The sequence below is a fragment of the Drosophila biarmipes genome, chromosome 3L, assembly GCF_025231255.1.
Source record: "Drosophila biarmipes strain raj3 chromosome 3L, RU_DBia_V1.1, whole genome shotgun sequence".
In the NCBI taxonomy this organism is placed as follows: Eukaryota; Metazoa; Arthropoda; class Insecta; order Diptera; family Drosophilidae; genus Drosophila; species Drosophila biarmipes.
The window spans coordinates 20,382,933-20,400,322 of record NC_066613.1 but is presented as its reverse complement, the minus strand read 5'-3'; the positions used below and the strand labels follow the sequence as shown (position 1 = coordinate 20,400,322).

The 17,390-nt window shown below is 37.7% G+C and overlaps 2 protein-coding genes across 4 annotated transcripts in view; both read left to right on the top strand.

The window, feature by feature from the left end:
* LOC108035068 (venom dipeptidyl peptidase 4) overlaps positions 1 to 17,390 on the top strand; it is a 79,892-nt gene that overhangs the window by 30,049 nt on the left and 32,453 nt on the right. The window contains exon 1 of one of the 3 annotated variants that reach the window (XM_017110459.2): positions 7,981 to 8,090. The exons of the other annotated variants lie outside the window; for them this stretch is intronic. The gene's annotated coding sequence lies outside the window, so the exon portion shown is untranslated. Of the gene's footprint in view, positions 1 to 7,980; positions 8,091 to 17,390 lie in introns of those variants that run through there. 3 annotated transcript variants of the gene reach the window in all.
* Positions 6,353 to 7,107, top strand: LOC108035072 (uncharacterized). The gene has a single exon (XM_017110464.3). The coding sequence runs from the start codon at positions 6,447 to 6,449 to the stop codon at positions 6,972 to 6,974; it is 528 nt and encodes a 175-aa protein (XP_016965953.1). The 5' UTR covers positions 6,353 to 6,446; the 3' UTR covers positions 6,975 to 7,107.

Below are 17,390 nucleotides of genomic sequence, written 5' to 3'. Positions count from 1 at the left end.
TGTTTTCTTAAAATAAATAGGCCATATTGTTTTATTATATTATGCGACAAACCGAATAGTGGTATAATCGACGCCACCTATAAAAACATCCGGATCGGTGGGCTTAGGCTTGGGCTTGGGTTTTGGTTTTGGTTTTGGTTTTGGCTTTGGTTTTGGTTTTGGCTTCGGTTTTGGAATTGGTTTTGGATTCGGTCTTGGTTTTCGACTTGGTTTTGGTTTCGGAATGCGCTTTTTTATTTTAGCCACCTTCTCTGCGTCTTCAATTTTATTCACCAGATCATTCATTTGGCCAATCCCCTTGCACTTTTTTTGACATGCAGCTTTTAGATTTGAAGGAGTTTTCATATTTTGTAGCTTCTCTTTTACATTATATTCTAAATTGTCGTGACGCTGAAGTGTTTTTCTTAATTTATCCAAATTTTCTCGAGTAATATCGTTCAATTTTTCTACATGTTTTTCACGGGCCCATATCTCAGATGATGGTTCACTTAACTTTTCGTGTTTGAAATCTGTTAACTGCTTATAAACTTTTTGTCGAACTTCGTTAAAATCATTTTTGAGTTCATCCAACGCATTACGAGAAGATATTGGAAATTTGGTGCTCTCCAAAAGCTTTAAAAAATTATCTTGTCGCTCCTTGAGTGTTTCCAAATTTAAATTGGCTTTGTTTATCTTTCTTTCGAGGTTTTTCAATTGCTCCGGTAAACCTTTGTTATTCTCCAATTGATTGATGTTTCCCAACCTCTTTATGGATTCATCTAGAGTTTCTTTTAGAGCCTTCAATTGCTTTGCATTAGTTTTAACGTGTTCATCGTAGGTTCGTTTCATGTCCTGGAGCATACGATATAACTGATCAGCTTGTAAGGTAAGTTCATCAATTTTCTGGCAGCAGTTAGGGAATTTTTTCAGCTCTTCAACAATAACTCCATTTTCCTTTCGAAGTTCTTCAATGCGATCTTTTATCTTTTCATCAGAGAAACAACTTTCATTAGCAGGCAACAGTATCCCTGTTTCCGAAACTCCTGGCGATGGTTTTCCACAAGTTTTGGCATTTTGTTTAATAATTTCTTCAAGTTGCGAAAGTATTTTAGCAATTTTTTGGTTATTTTCTAGGCAGGTTTGAAGGCTTACACTTATCTTGGTTGAAGGTTCCTGCATTTCCAATTCGTCTAACTTTTTAGAAAGATTTTGGACGAGGATTTGTAAGCTTTCGGTCTTTTTTTCCAAGGCAAGTAGGTTATCTTTTTCTAAGAGCTTGTCTTCAGAAACGCTTTCATTTCCGCAATTTTGTTTGTACTTGCTTAGAATATTTTTGTTCATTCCATGGTTTTTAATATTTTTTTTCAAATCAGTTGCCTTTTTTTCTTGATCCTGATGACGATTATTTAGCTGCTTAAGTTCATTCTCCAACTTTTGGGTTTTGTTATTAACCGTACTTTCGAGCGTTGTTATCCTAATGTCAAAATTAAGAATGTGTCTTTTGAATTCTGAACAACACTTGGTATCAACATCATTGTCTCCAAGTTCCTGTTGCAATTTTTCCAAACGTGATTTTAGGTCCTCTATTTGATCCGCCAGTTGTTTTAAGTTCTTGTGCAGAGTATCTTTTAGCTTTGGATTGCCCACTCCTTTAACATTTTCGGTGAAATCCTTCACCCTTTCTTCCAGATCATTTTTTATCCTCTGAATTGTCTCTCGCAGGCTTTTACAACAAGTGTTAAAGGCCCCCGCGACGACTTTCTTGATCTTGGCTACAACTGTTTCCAGATTCTTTCCCAATTCTTCGCTGGGTCTGAACTTCCCAACTTTTGTTCTTTTGCCCTCCTCCAATATATTTACACTGTCAACAATCAATTGTAGGTTGCTATCCTTGTAGGAGCACAACTTCTTTAGACAAGTTGTTCTATTGTATAAATTTAATATCATATCCATATCTCTTTGCAACTTCATTAATTGGGCATTAAGACTCTCCTGCCCATCCACCCACCTGGCAATGACCTTGTTGTAGTGTTCGCATTGATAATTATTTGGAATATAATGACTTCGGTAGTTATAGGTGTTTAGTTGGTGTTTTAATGCCATAATGGCAGATAGCAGAGGTAGTAGTGACGCAATCGATACCTGTGCATGACATTCGCAATGTTCAATGAACACATCTTGGCTGTTGGATGCATTGAACTCACCTTTGGTTTCATTTTCGTCACGTTTGCTGCGGTCCACGTACCTCTATCGACGGTCTGCCAAGTTCAACTAACTGGGCAAAGAGAGAACTATTAGTTGGCGAAGTGCAGAGACCACCAATCATGCATGCTCCGCTTATTAACAGACGAGGAGGTATCTAAAACTTTCGGGACAGGCAAACAAATATTTAAATTTAATGAAAATAAAAAAAATATGCCAATCGTTGGTTTTAAAATAGACTAATTTTTATATGTAAATCCACCTTTAAACCTCTCAAATTCAATGCTAATTTATCCTTTTTTCGGATATTAAAGAAATGTTTGCCATAAAGAGAAATAAATACTTTCCGCACCCGCAAAACCAAAAGTATTGCGAAATAATTTAGGCAAAGATACCTTATCATTAAAGAATGTCCCAGAATACACCCAGAGCGCAGGATTACCAATGCTGTCACCAGACTCACTCCAACTTTTAAGCACCCCCGCCCAAAAGAAGCAGCATAAATTTTGTGGGAAACCCAATGCAATTCGCAATGCCCTGAGCAGCATTTACTTGTTATCATCGCACAGGTTGTGGCTACAGTGCCACTTGAAATGGATACCCCACAGGGAGTCAGGACTGCGACTCCCTCCCGACCATCCAGCAGCCAGCTTCCAAGGCAACCCCTCGGGTTTTCCCCGCCTGCCCATTTTTCGGTCACCGCGGGCGGGCGGAAAAACCTGAAATGGAAAACAATTTCAGCTACGCAAACACGGCGGGAAGGCCAACATAAAAAATAAAGAAAGGGAAGCACAAAAATTAAATTGCTAAGCGGAAAAGCAGAAAAAAATAAGAGAGAGAACCAGAAAACTGAAATCACAGCAAAAGTTGAACCACAGAAATAAAGTGAAATATATATGTGCATAAATTGTTTGTCCTCCGCTCGGATGCCGGGGGATTTCGAATAATTTCAGCTCAAGGTGTTTGCCCAGCCATCGAGCGGGGAGATTAGTTTAATTAGTCAACGTGGCGTATGCGTCATGTGGTGGCAGGCCAAAGCCAGCGGAAGAAACGTGCCACATGCCACGCGAGGTGGCACCGCACCGCCAAAAATGCAATCGAACTTTCGCGTTTGACTTGCGGTGTAGTTAGACGGGAAATTTCACAGGAAAATCTAGGGAAAATCGGGGTAACTTCGGTTGTAGGTGGGTTGTCAAGACAGATGCAAATGATAGGTGTTATAGCCCAAGGGAGAGCAGCAGGCGGAAAGTTTCTTAAGTAGTTGGCATAGTTGAGTCGAGCGGCTTCGGGAAATTGGCAAGCGTCGCTCAAGCCCGTCGAGTATTATTCGATGGCCAGAATAATGAGAAAAAGTTCAAGGCAATCTCAAAGATATCGAAAGCATTCTTATTTATTACCCAAGCAATACCTCTCCGTTTCTGACTGGCCGAAAAATTAATATAAAATGCTCAGTCAATTGTAAAATGTTCTACAAAAATGCTCCTTTGTTCAATTTTATATTGATTTTATTCAATCCCATTTAAGCTGTCAAATGGCTTATACCATCAAGTTTTATGGCACTAAATAGAAGTGCACAAAATGATTTTATTTTCTCATTGACTTTTGTTTTCTTTTATTTGTAGGTGAGTTTATTCAACTTGAACTGATAAATCCAGGGAATGATTACGTATCGCTTGAAGCTGATGAAAAGGTATTGATTGTCATGAGACAAACGTATATACTATTTTATTTTAGTACATAAAGATTTATTTACTCAAAATACAAATGTAAATATGTGTCATCCACATTTGTTATTTACTTTATGTTATTAGGGTTTTCTCCTCTTGCCGATTTATTATTTACAGATTTTTTTCAATTCAATATGCAATAAAATGTCATCTTTTCGGCTGACCCATCTCAACCTATGTTTCGGCAACCTTTAACATTTAGTTCTTTGTATATATCATCAATTATGCTGAAAATTCTGAAAAGGTTGCCTTGATTGAATTACTACATAAAATTCAGCAAAATATGTGTCGTCGACCCTACCGAAACTTGATAAGCAAGCAAGCACAGACAGAGAAATAACGAGTGGCTTTCCCTTTCATCCCGCAATAAATCACCTTTCAACCGCACATCAATTTTCAAAAGGCCCGAGGAAAATGGGATGGCGTGTAAAACTCAGGGGTGCCAGAACCTTAGTTAACTGATATACTTCAGCCAATCAATCAAGCTGCTTTCAATTATTGCTTATTTTTTCTTAAAATGTATTTTACTGTCAATATGTGCAGAATCTTATACGTAGTGAACTTAAATGTTTTCCCTTTAAGAAGAAGGAGTATAAGCATATAATTATGACAAATTAAATTCATTTAATAAAAACGAAAATAAAATGACAAAAACATAAAATGAATTTATGCTTAAGAAAATTTCACAGTAAATACAAAACAATATTATATATATATTATATTTCAGAGATTGTTGACATTTTTAAGGAAATAATTTTGGGAAATAAAATATCTTTAAATTTATCAATAAAAAGATAAGCTTAGTGCCAGTCTTACAAATAATTTCGGTCAAACAAAAAAATGTCTGTCATTTCTGGTACACGTAGGCGTCTATGCAGTCCAAAGAGTTCAAAATAGAGAAATATAGGAAAATTGGCAAAGCTTTTCCTTTGCGATAAGAGCACTGTATCTGTGTGGGCACGAGCGTGTCCGTGTGAGTGTCCGCACTCATGCAAGCGAATAAGCCGATAAAACCCTGACAATTGTGTCATGGAGAAGCGTTTTAGTTTTGGGATTGGACCTAATGCCTCTTGACTTCAATTTGCATAGTCGGCTTAGCAACGTTAGTGCAATGATTGAATGGCAAATTGATAGAATTCGGCATTTACCAGTTGACAGCTGAGGAAAAGCTTTTTCCGGTCGGAGGAAACGGAAGGAAAATTAAACTGATGGCTTTGGAGACTTCAGTTCAAATTCTGTTTGTGTTCGCTTTAATTATCGTAGTAGTTAAATGTGATTTGCGGTCTATTTCAAATAGGTTAGATGATTTAACAATTTGGGTCATGAATTTAACAATTGTGTACAGAATTGTAAATACAAATTATTCTTCTTAGACCAAAGTTTCTACGCTAATGATATTCAATGCAATGTGCACTTTAATCCTTTAATTGAATGTTGCAGAAATGGTTTTAATGGAATAAAATATTATTCGTCAACACATCGTCAGAAAAAGACATTTTAGGGAAAGATTTTCTTAAATTAATGTTAAAATTATGTTTTAAAAGTAAAGTGTCTTTCGGAGACCATGAAATGCAATTTATATAAATGTTTAAAAATATATAATCATATATTTTAACAACATAAAAAAGCAATAGAGTTTAAAGAAACTGCTGTTAAAACAAACTTTTAATTTGTGTAACCTAATGTTTTAAAATATGTTATAAGTCTCTTAAATTTTCTAAATTTTCCCACTTTTTTTTTCCTTCTTCTAGCCATTTCTGAACTTTACCTTTCTACTGCTCACAAAGCCAAAGTTTTTCATTCAAAGCGGTCCCTTATCATATTGACTTTGACCTAGACCGCAAGCCGTCCAGAGCCCGCAGGATTGGCAATTAATCCAATTAGGGCAGCTCGTATTTGCTTCTCATTAAAAATGAAGTCGCCTGCTCCTTGCCGGAATCAAGGGCTTTGACCAATTACCAAGCATTTTTTCACTCAAGTTCGCACATTTAAAAATTCAACAGAAAGGCTGAAGATAAAGAGATTCCCAGATCGGCTTAGGAATCGCTTTGCCAGCAACTAAAATGAAAATTAAGCCATCTGCCTTCATTTAGCTTAAGTGCTTATCCTGCAAGGGGATGCTGGCGAAGGACACGTTTGCCCACAGGACAATCAATTATGAATGCAACACCGAACAGCAAAAAAGAGTCTATTATGAAAGATAGGTTCATGTTAGGGGTGCGAAACCTTTGGGCGGATAATAATGATAATTATAGCTTTTTCGTGACATTGATTTGTGGCCTCCAGGTGGGGGATGGCACATGGCCATAATGTTTAATTCATTAACCAACTAATCGGCTTACTCTGATAATTATTATAATTGATGCCAATCATCTAATTGTGGCTCCACCCAAGCAGGCCACCCCTTCGCCTTTCACGCCCCCTTTGACAGTATCTGGATAATTTCCCAGTGCTGTCACCAGCTTGAAACCCCTCAGATATACATATACTCGTAAAATTAATTTAAATAAAATTCGTATATATTTTAAATCTCTCAAAATGAACATGGGTAGGAATGTTGCCGTACGCTCCATTTTCCTCAACTGTCTCCGGGAAAATGCCACCAACATGCGGCGGGAGCACGAGGATCTGGGCCGCCGCATCGCCATTTCGCTGGCAAATTCCCGGCGAACTTTGGCCAATATCGAAAACATGAACCATGAGCTGCAGAAAATGAAGGAAACCATCCATAATGCCCTCAACAATATTCGCAGGGATGCCAACTTCGAGAACAAGTCGTGTCGATTGCTCATGAGCATTTTGTTTATAGTCGTTGATGAATTCGGTGTGGAGGCCAAATTAAATCCCAAAATTGTCTCTCAGATGTTTCTTGAGTCGGATTCTGAGACGGATTCTGAAACTGATGAGCCTGTTATGCAGGCTCTTGATAGTGCAAAGGATGTTCCAGCTCTGTTGAATTCGCAAAACGTTCTGGCAACTTCTCAAGACAGCATTGAGATGATTAAGCCTTTGGCTGGACCGAAACCATTAGATGCAGCGGAGAACTCCGGACTCGTACTTGATTGACTTTGAAATAATTTAGTCCTTTGCCGATTCCGTCTCCCTTATTGTTTTGGAGTAAACGAGTGTGCGGGACTACAAATGTTTTATATTTTTTAACGATTCCATTAAATTTGCATGGTGAATTACAAAAGTGGAATGTTTCCTTTGTAATGTTATCTTCTTAAAACCAAAAATGTATGAAAATAAAAAAAAATTTCGAATATTTATAACATTTTTAATCCAGGGATGGAAATATAAAATAATAATATAATAACAAATTTTAAAAAAATTCACAGAAGAACATTATGTGAAATAAATAAGTTTAGGTTTTTTAAATATTGTTCGGCAAAAAAGTATTTATTCACAAAAATATTTTTTTGGTATACCAACCACACTTTTCCAGCAATTTTCATATGTTGTCCTACCAAGAAAACTCTTATTAATGTTTAATTGAGGTGCCTGGAATAAAACACCCTCTGTTACCTAACTCCTTGAGCCGGAGAGCCCAAAAATGTTCATAAAAACACAAAGTTATGGCCAAACTTTGCACTCAGCGGCACGCACACATCGACAGGAGTTGTTTGGCCAGGGCAAAATTACGTATACGCACTGTGACAGGCCGCAGCCAGGGCCAAAGACGAGACCAGCTGGTAATCCCAGTACCAGCATGTAGCTGTGTGTGTGTATCTGTGTGCCCAAACAATTTGTCGGCGATTTGTCGGCAAACTTGAGCCAAGCACATTACCCATACGCACCGACTGAGCCACATTGCACATACGCCCCGTGTGACCCACAGAGGAATAACGGGAGTAACGAGGTTAAGTGACCAGCCGAGCCACCTGTTGAGCGTGCTCTCTGCCTCTCTCTCTTTTAGGGGACAGAAACTCACTCAACAGCGGCTTTGTTGTGCTCCGCTCTTTCGCCGGCTGGCGGCCGTTTTCACTCATTCCACTGGCCGTTCGCACTCACTCCGAGCGCTTTCCGCCTGGCGACGTTTCTCCAGCTGCGGTCGAGCTCAGTTGCCGCTTGTCAGTCGCCACGTGCGGTTCGGTTTCGGTCAGGGTAACGGGTGCGCCTCTCGAGCAGTCTGCGTCGCGCTTCAAATCCAGTTTACGTCGCATTTTTCGAGTGGGAGCAAATGTAAGTTCGCGTGCCCAAAGTCAATTCGCAGGGGGCGAAGATGCAGATAAAGATACTGTTCGATCCGGAGACAGTGCGAGTCAGAGATACATTTCGTTGGAGTTTAATTTTGTATGAAGCTTTTTTATTGCTTGCGTCATTTTTGCAGAGTAAAAAAATTAAAACAATCAACAATAAATTCTCTTAAAACTATAAAAATGTTTGTGACCTTTAAATAAAAATCTAAAACTAAATTTGCGTTAGAAATTATAGTTTAATTCAATAAACATTTCTTTATTATCTGAGATATTATACACTTTTTAGCTTAAATATAAAAAATATTATTATTATAAAATTATAAACTTTGCTATATAAATATTTAACTGTTTCGTCAACTAAATATTATTATTTTCAAAACAATACTCTCAGTTGATTTTTGTACATTTTAAGGAACACCAACGAGAATTTTAGATACATTTCAAAAAAACAAAAATATTTTTGGCAATAAGTGGCCATTTAATACTGTTTTTAATATGTCAATAAATTAAAAAGCACTTATTCCTACATCTCCACAAGAATCTGTCTCCGCTTCTGAATTTGTTTATGCTCTGCCCCCGCCCATTGGGTTTCCATTCAAATTAACTAGTTCTGCAATTCCCAATTCGACGTCTGACATCGGCCGTAATCAAATTGTGCCTTTCATTTACAACTTGTTATAATTCCGGTGCCGTTCGCAACCGGAAACGTGCTCGCCGCCGTTTTGTCTACGCCACAAAATAGCAAAAGCCAACTGAAGAAAAATGAAAACATCATAGGAGAAACAAAGCCAAAAGTAAAATAAACTTTGGCAGCAAAATATTTCCTCGGCATTTGTGTTGCAGCATTTCTTGTTTATAAAACCAAGCAAACCAAATAAGAAAATAAAAGGAACAAGACCGAAAAAATAGCAAATGCAGGCGAAGACATTTTCTCCGCAGTGTTATGAAGTGGTTAGAATCTTGGCCTGCACTTGTCCAAACAGAATGTATATATGCTGTGCATTTATGAATATAATATGTGGAGCAGCCTTGGCTGGCTGCCGAAATGACAAAATGATGCATTAAACTAATTGGAAAAACTTTGGGTGTTTTCTGTGCTCAGCGGAGCTGAAGAAAGCCACAAGGAGTGATCAAAGGAGTGTGTGATGTGGAAGAAATTACTTACTAGATGTGATTGAATTCTAAAACAAATAGACGGAAATTCAAAAACATAAAATCTGTGGCCTATGAGTAATATAAATGGAAATTAAATAATGAAAAATGCCAACTGTACAATCGTAAATTCAATCTTAACGGACATTTTCGCCTATGTGAGGGGCAAAAAAATTGACAGCAACGGAAACAATTTGAAATGGTAAAAAAATTAAATTAATGCAAAGTTCAATGCAATGAGTAATAAATTTAAAATACCCTGTCTTCTGCAAGCCCGGCAAAATTATTTAAATTAATTTATTTACTGCACTTGCAACCTCGAAACGTATGCATTTAAATGCATGGGCATTTTCCCACAATTTTCTACATAATTGTCCGTGTTAATTTGTCACTAACCTTGGTCAAAGTTTTTGCTTGTTTACACAAGAGTGTCAAAATTGGGCAGACAAGTAAGTAAACAAGTAGGCGAGAACAAATATTTTAACAGAAAATTGAAGCAATCAACAAGCAGAGCTTGAGATAGTCCCCTTAGGTTCGTGAGAAAATGGAGCTTGATTACTTTTATTTGAATAAAAAAGGTCATGAACCCCAAAACAAGCTACCTAAATAGTGTGCGTTCAGTGCAAATTAAGAGCACAGATAAGGCAGTTGATAATGCGGTGTGCACTGAGCTGAGGGGGAATTTTAGGAGGTATGAAAACGAAATTGTTCACATAATTGAAAAATAGATTTCTCTACACGCTGCTGAGAATTTGTGAATGCTAAAAGCATATGTATGTCCGGCTGCATGTTCAACCAGCAAGAAATCTAGGCCGTTAAAATTGCTCCACGTTCTCTATACACATACGAGTATATGTATCTTTTGGATATATTTAGATTTATTCTATATATGCAGAGAACGTGACGCATGAGAAATGTTCCAAAAATTGATTTATTATATCAAGCTGTTTAGTTTGGGCTGCGATTCAAAAAAAGGGAAGCTTGATTTCCTCATTTAACTAGCTTTCAACGTATTTTTTATAATCTAAGCTGGTTTTCCATGACTGACAAAAAAGTCCCACAGAAAAAACAGCGCATAAACAAATGGAACTAGAAATTCCCCGCTGAATCAGAGCAAAAAAAAATAAAAGACAACAAGCAAATGGCAACAAATATTCATACGTATTTAATCTGCACATATGAGCTCTCTTCGAGGCTCATAAAAACAAAAGCCGAAAAAAGCTCGGATTTGTCATCATATGCAAAACGCATTCTTCTCCGTTGGCTTCCGTTTTATTTTTTTAGTTTGCTGAAAAAGTCGAAATGGATAAAATGAAAACAATCATTCAAGCCAATACTTATATGTGAGACCATTAAGTGAATGGAAGTAATCATTTAATGCACTTATATCAACGCAATTAAACAATTTATGAAGCGCGAGTAATTAGGCTGAGTTTTAATTATTATTATTTTTAAAAGATACTTTTTCCATTTAATGAAGTTGTCAGGGGCGAGAAGCTAATTTAATTATTGTTTCGTGCTGGCTCAAATGAAAGCCGAGCAAATAAAAATAAATACCATGGGGTGAGCACAAAATATATATCTTATAGTGGGTAAATATTTGATAGATATTTTATCTTATAGTTTGAATGCTAATCATTGCAAATAAAATCATAATAATTAGTGGGTGCCAATTGAATTCTCCAGTGAAAAATTTAAAGTTTATATTCACCAAAACTCTATTTGAACTACTAAAGAGAACTTCGCCATTTAAAGCACTTATGACAAAAAATTAACATTTTGCAATGGATTTTCATATGCTTATTAATAATTGTCCGGCCATTACAATTTTCAATGGCCTGTTAGTACAAATGACACGTTTAAAAACAATGAGGTAAAACTGTAAAAAGTGTAAAAATTGATGCAAATTAATTGATATAACTTAATGAGATGACCAGAAAAGCCAAGAGCACTCGACACAAAGTTGCAGAGCGAGTCGGAAGCGCGGCCGGAAAATGGGGAAAATGTGAAAAAAATTTTATGAAAATAATTAAGCCGCAAGCGGCTAAAACAACAACAGAAACAACGGGGCTTGACAAAAACTTAACAACTTTATGCCGCCGGTCCGGCGGCTCTGTGGGCTTAATTAACACTAGGATTGCGGTTGGAAAGGAGATTTCCGTGGGCGGAATGGCGAGCTGCCGGCGCTAAATGTCAACAATAAGCTCGAGTGCGGCTGTTGCACTTTCCCCCGCCCGCCCCCGCTTTTCCGGCCGGTTTTCCGTCCATTTCCATTTCGCCGCCATCCCTTCGTTTTATGAATTTTGAGCAGCTTTCGCCGGCAGATTTCTGCGGCAACAAATCTCCAGCGATAGTCACGGAAATCGCTTAAATTGTGCAGTCGAAAACAAAACGGATGGCGTCGTTGAATTTATGCAAAAAAAAATGGTAAAAAGTTTCGCCAAAGGACCTTTCGCACTCCTCGGCCCTTTGAAAGTTGGTGGTGTTTTTTCTCCACCCAACTCCTGCCACCGAGCTTCATTGCGCATTCAAGTGGCCCCGTTTGGCAAATGAAAATGAAAATAAAACCGAAAACTTGGACACACCGTCCATGCCCAATTGAGTTTGTTTCGGTTTCGTTTCCAGCCTCGAATATTGCCCCCGTTTCGATTTTTTTCCACTCCCTGGATGCTTTGACAAAAGTACTGCATTGCTTTTTTTGGAGGCTTAAATATCTGACTGAGTCGCTGGCATAGTTTTCATTACCTCCGCACACAAATTTCATAGTCTAATTTGAGGCGTCGATATTGCGTATGCGCCGCGTGTTGCGAGCGTGAAATAAAAGCACGTCAAGCGCGTGCCATTAAAGCAGGCAAATAAACAAGTCACAGACACTGTGCCACATTGCCAATAAGGCCCAGACTCAAAAGGTCCTTTGGCCGCGACTTTTTCATGTTGTTTCGTCACACGAAACCACATAAAAGCTTTGAATTTTAAGAACCAAAGCAGCGCTTAGGATACCCTAAAAAAAGTGGTATAAAATAGAATGTCTCTGGGAACAAACAATTTTTAATATGAATTTTAGGTACCTAAAGCCTTACGAAACAAGCTTTATTTTAAAACTACTGACCTAATGTAATTTAAAAAGCTTACGGCATAGAAATATTTTATAAATTTATAAATGTTTATGTTGAGATTATATGCTTAAATAAAAGTTTTCTGTGTATAACTTTAAAATATCAAATCAATATTTTAGTAGCCTTATGGAAAACATTTTAAATGCCATTCGTCATTAATTAAAATACGGCTTTGCTTCATATAACAATATATTTTATAACTAATTCTTCAATAAATTCCACTTGACTAATGAGCACATTAAATTCCTACAACGAAAACCATCTCAATTATGTACCCCGGCCAGAGTTCTCGATATATTTATTTGATCCCTTCGGAAGAGCAACGAAGGAGGAAAGTCAGCGGTAATCAAGACTCGCATTCCGCTTGAAATGAGCTAATTAAAGGACCATTTCGAATGGCCAACAAATTTTCGGTGTGCCAACCCTCCGGATTCGTATCCGTATCCGTATCCGGATCCCTCGACTTTGCTGAGTGATTAATTTTCATATTTATAATAAAACGCTGAAAAGGTTGGACAGGCAAACAGGAGAGTGGGGGCTGTGCAAGAAAAAACACACTCAAACAGCCAAAAGAAGAAATGAGAAAGCTGGAAAAAATAACAAAATGGCCTACACAAATGCCAGCAAATGGCTTTACAAGAGGGCCGGAATGAGGGAAAATCTGTTGAAAACATGCTCACTTTTATATGGTTTATATGCTCCATGGATCCCATATGAGCTGCATAATGAGTGGCATTGGGAGTGGGCGGTGAGCGGTGGGTGGTGTGGGGGTGCTTGTAAAAGGGGCGTGGGGTGTGGCCCGACAAGTATAATTAACATTGAAAGCCGAGCGAGTACGTCAAATGAGAAATGTGCAAACATGTGTGGTTGCGAAAAATGGGGTGATGGTTGGGCGGAAATGTTTTAGGGGTTGGACCAGCCACCCACCCACCCACTCGCACTCGAACACCCCTGCTCAATGGGCTTTCACGCACACACACCTTTTGATATTAATATTAAAATGGCAAAGAGGCCTTCGTGCCCAACGCCTGATTAAAGTGGCTAACTAATATAGATTTATTCCAGTCGAACTATCGGCTTTGGGAAAATCCCCTCATGCTTCTTTTCGCTCTGCTTAATGGTGGGAAAAACCCTAAATCTCATCAAGGCCCATAATTATGTTTATTGCAACTGTTGCAACAGGCTTTTCCATTTGCGGCTTTGTGGACTGCGGTCTAGTTTGTTTGCAGTGCCGGAACTTTTTCCGTTTAGTTGTACATATTTGCATAGTTGCTAGGCTTTCAATTAAAACAGATTTATATTGGCTTGATTAGGCTGTTAATTAAATTCGAACTAGAATATTAACTGATAAGGGCGGTAATAAAATGAAAATATGATTAGTTTTTGTTTGACTTTCAATTGTAAGCGAATGTTGTCAGTGGCAAAAATAGTAAATTAAAATAGAAAAGTGAATTTGCAAAACAAATACCCATGACAGGTCAAACTAAAATTACAGCTGGTGTATAGGTGACGAGCGTTTTTAAACGTAGTAGAGAAAGCTATATAAAGTTGTAACTAAGAAATACATTTATATTAAAACTTAATTATTTAAATTAAATGCGTTACCTCACAAAAAGTTCATTTTCACGTATATTTAAGATTCATTGTCATTCATTTTGGCATCACAATACTAGGGTTGGCAGTGTTGCATAACACCAAAATAGCTTGCAATTTTTTATAAAATTAGATTTTTTAGTATGAATTTTGGAAAAATCAGACACTTTTAATGGCTAAAAAACTAAAATTGTTCTTTCGCTTATTGAAGAGAATTTATTTCGTAAAGTATTTCGCAACTGCCCTTCACTTTGGCATCACAAAACGCGACCCAAATGGCCAGTGTTGCATAACACGCAAGTAGCTTCTGCAGCAGATTAAATAAAACATACTTTGCCCAGTGCACTGGACAATCTGCGGGAGATTAAAACCCAAAGTAAATACCAAAAACTAAAAACAATATCTCGGACAGCGCGAGCCAAAAACTTTTTATCAAGCGCTTAGTGGCACATCCGACAATTGACAGACAGGGACGGCAGACAGACAATGGGGCACGGACGGAGAGAGAGGGCAATAGGGGGGGGATGGCCCCATCTCGTTGGGATTTCGTTGCATGTACGCAAGTGGCACTCCAATTAAAATGATTGTCTTAATGCCGGGCAGAGCATCAGCGGCTATTACAACGCGTCGAGTTGATTCATTCAGTCTAGTTCTCTTATTATTTTTTTTTCTTTTTTGAGAGTGCTCCATCCGGCTGTACCGCCCCCTCATTTGCCCATCCACCATTCATTCATTCACTTATTCACTCTCTCATTCAGTACGCACAACAAAACTAAAATCATCACTTAATGTGCTGAAAATAACGCACTTGCACGTACTCGACTAATTTATTTGATTACCCTTACAATTACGGCGGGGTTTTTTTCTGTTCTTATTCAGTCCGCGAGACAAAGAAATGAGTTTTGGAGTGAAATTCTCCAATTTATTTCTTGAAGTTTACGTGGAGCTCTGGAAAGTGGAGACCGTTGAATTTCTGGCTGTTCTAGTCGCTAGTCTAATCGCATTCTCAAGTTTATGGCCAAGTGCCGGGCAATTGCATTATCTAATCGGTGTATTAGGCGAATCCAGTGCTTAGAAGTGTGTGGGCCATAATTTCGGAAATAGCGATAAGAAGTACTTATTTACGATCTTGATTTTCAGTTAGGTCACAAACTGTAAAAGACCTTGACAACATTTGTTGAACAGCAAAATAGTAATTCATTTAATGTCTACATATATTTTAGAACTCGTTCATTTTATGAGCAATTCTCATAAACAAGCTCCCCTACACACTTTGTATTTAAATTTTTACCATTAAAAAATAACACTTGTTTTTATTATTAGCAAAAATTAGTTTGGACAATATAATTGTCCAGCATTTCTCCCCTTTCCTTATTAGATCCCTGCTTTATCCAAATTACCCCCATTATGCCGCACTTGTCTGTCAAAGTTGCAGCTAATTTTCCCCCAGCTCAGCAGAAGTTGAAAACTTAATTAACTCATTCCTCAACCAGAGCATAGTCCCCCCTTCTCTCCTTTAGCTTTTTGAATTAAATTTGGCCAAATTTAATATTTAAAATAAATTATCCAACGAAATTAAGCAAAGTTTCTGGGGAAACAAGTGAAAAGTGGAAAGTAGTACCAATCAAGCTAGCCATATAAATCACATGTCTTGGGCAATCATCGCGATAGCACAAATACCAACCGATACGAGCCCGATTATGGAGAGCAGTCTGGGGTGTTTGCGGTGGGATTATCTAATCAATTGTGTAAGGCATAAATTAGTGCACATGGAATTGAATCGAATCCCGGGCCTTAGTTGGTGTTTCACAATTTCCTAGAAATTCCTGACGGCATGGACATCAATGGGGATTCCCTCGGCCAACATTGCTGTTTTTGACTAATGCCAATTAAATAGACGGACAAAGCACAAACGTATCTGGTAGCTACTTATTTGCATTCAAATTACCACCGAAATTCTCATTGGGCACGCAAATTATGCTCGAAATGCCGGATGGGGATACGGTTTGGGTGCGAGCGCAAGCAAACAAAAGTATCTCGAACATGTTTGCCAATGGCAGAAAGACAAAGACTCGGCCTTATTTGATGACCTATCCCACTCGAGTTTCTACATCTCTTTGTTTCTTATTTCTTCGTTGTGAGCTGTAAACATTTGCTTAAAGCACAACTGGAAGAGTCCCAAAAGCGGGCTTAAAATCAATATTTAAAGTGCAAGCAACTATTTTTGGAGGCTCTCAGTGCACTGAAAAAAATATACCTTTTGGGGTCCTTCTATCCGTTACATACTTTCCGACGAATCTTTTATAGGAACAGATCTATAGAAGATCTATATGAAATAAATTTAGTATTTTATTTTATAAAATTATGTTAATTCCTCAAATAAATGGGGCTTTAAAACCTGCAAACATTGATACAAAACAAATAATAGTACTATTCTCATTTTATTCAGAACTTAACCAATCTTGCTTAGAGATAAGTGTATTTTAATAAATGTGGATAAAAAACAAAATTCAAATGCCCTTCAAAACATGTGAAGCACTTATTTAAGTGTAGATCCCCAAGATTTTATTGGGTCTCCATCGTATCGCTGTGGCCCAACCATTATGGATATGTGCGCCTGTGTTTGCCAAGAACAAAAGGAACTTTGCAGCAAAACCTTGGAACAGTTTGCAGTGCGAAAGAGACGGACAGATGCACGGAGAAAGAGAGCGCACGACTAACGACTGTTGCTAATTTGTTGTTTAGGCCCTGGTGGTTTGTTTTGATTTGGTTTGCTTTTATTTATATTCCCTTGTGGTTGCCTTTTTTCTCGTCTGCTCCATATTAATTAATAGTTTTGTTTTTTGGTCGCCCATTGTCATTTTTTGGCAATGAGCTGCGGGCTTTTTGGCTTGATTAGCCCTGGAATTGAAAATCAAGGATGTGGAACTTTATATTCTTTCTACACCGCTTCAATTCCAGTTAAAATGCTTTTCTTCCGGGCTTAAGGTATCTTTCAATTAATCTTGCACTTTAATTTGATTGAAAATTTCCAAGTTTATAATCCCCTTTGGCAAACTTATAATCTTTCAAGTTGTGCCAAAAGTTTGTCACTCGAAAAAATGTGGCCACAGAAAGAGCTATTCAGCAAAATGTTGAAAAACTTTGTTCAGCAAAAATAAGCTGGGAAAAAATGTTTATTCAAAAGTAATAAACTTTTGAGGGCACCATTAGGGCAATTAGCTGGGAAATCTCTCCTACTCTCTGCTTTTAAATTTTACCGCCTGATTTGATTTAAATTTGTGCGTGATCTTTGGCCAGCCCCATTGTTAGTCACTTACTTATTATTATAATTATCAGCTTATCAGTTGACTGGACTTCGGCCCAGTTGGGGGAAACTTTTGGCTCCGTTCTATGGAAAATCTTTTCTTTTTGGCAATTTG

Bases quoted from the DNA above. Each gene is read 5' to 3' on its own strand.
- LOC108035072 (XM_017110464.3), top strand. From the start codon at position 6,447: ATGAACATGGGTAGGAATGTTGCCGTACGCTCCATTTTCCTCAACTGT.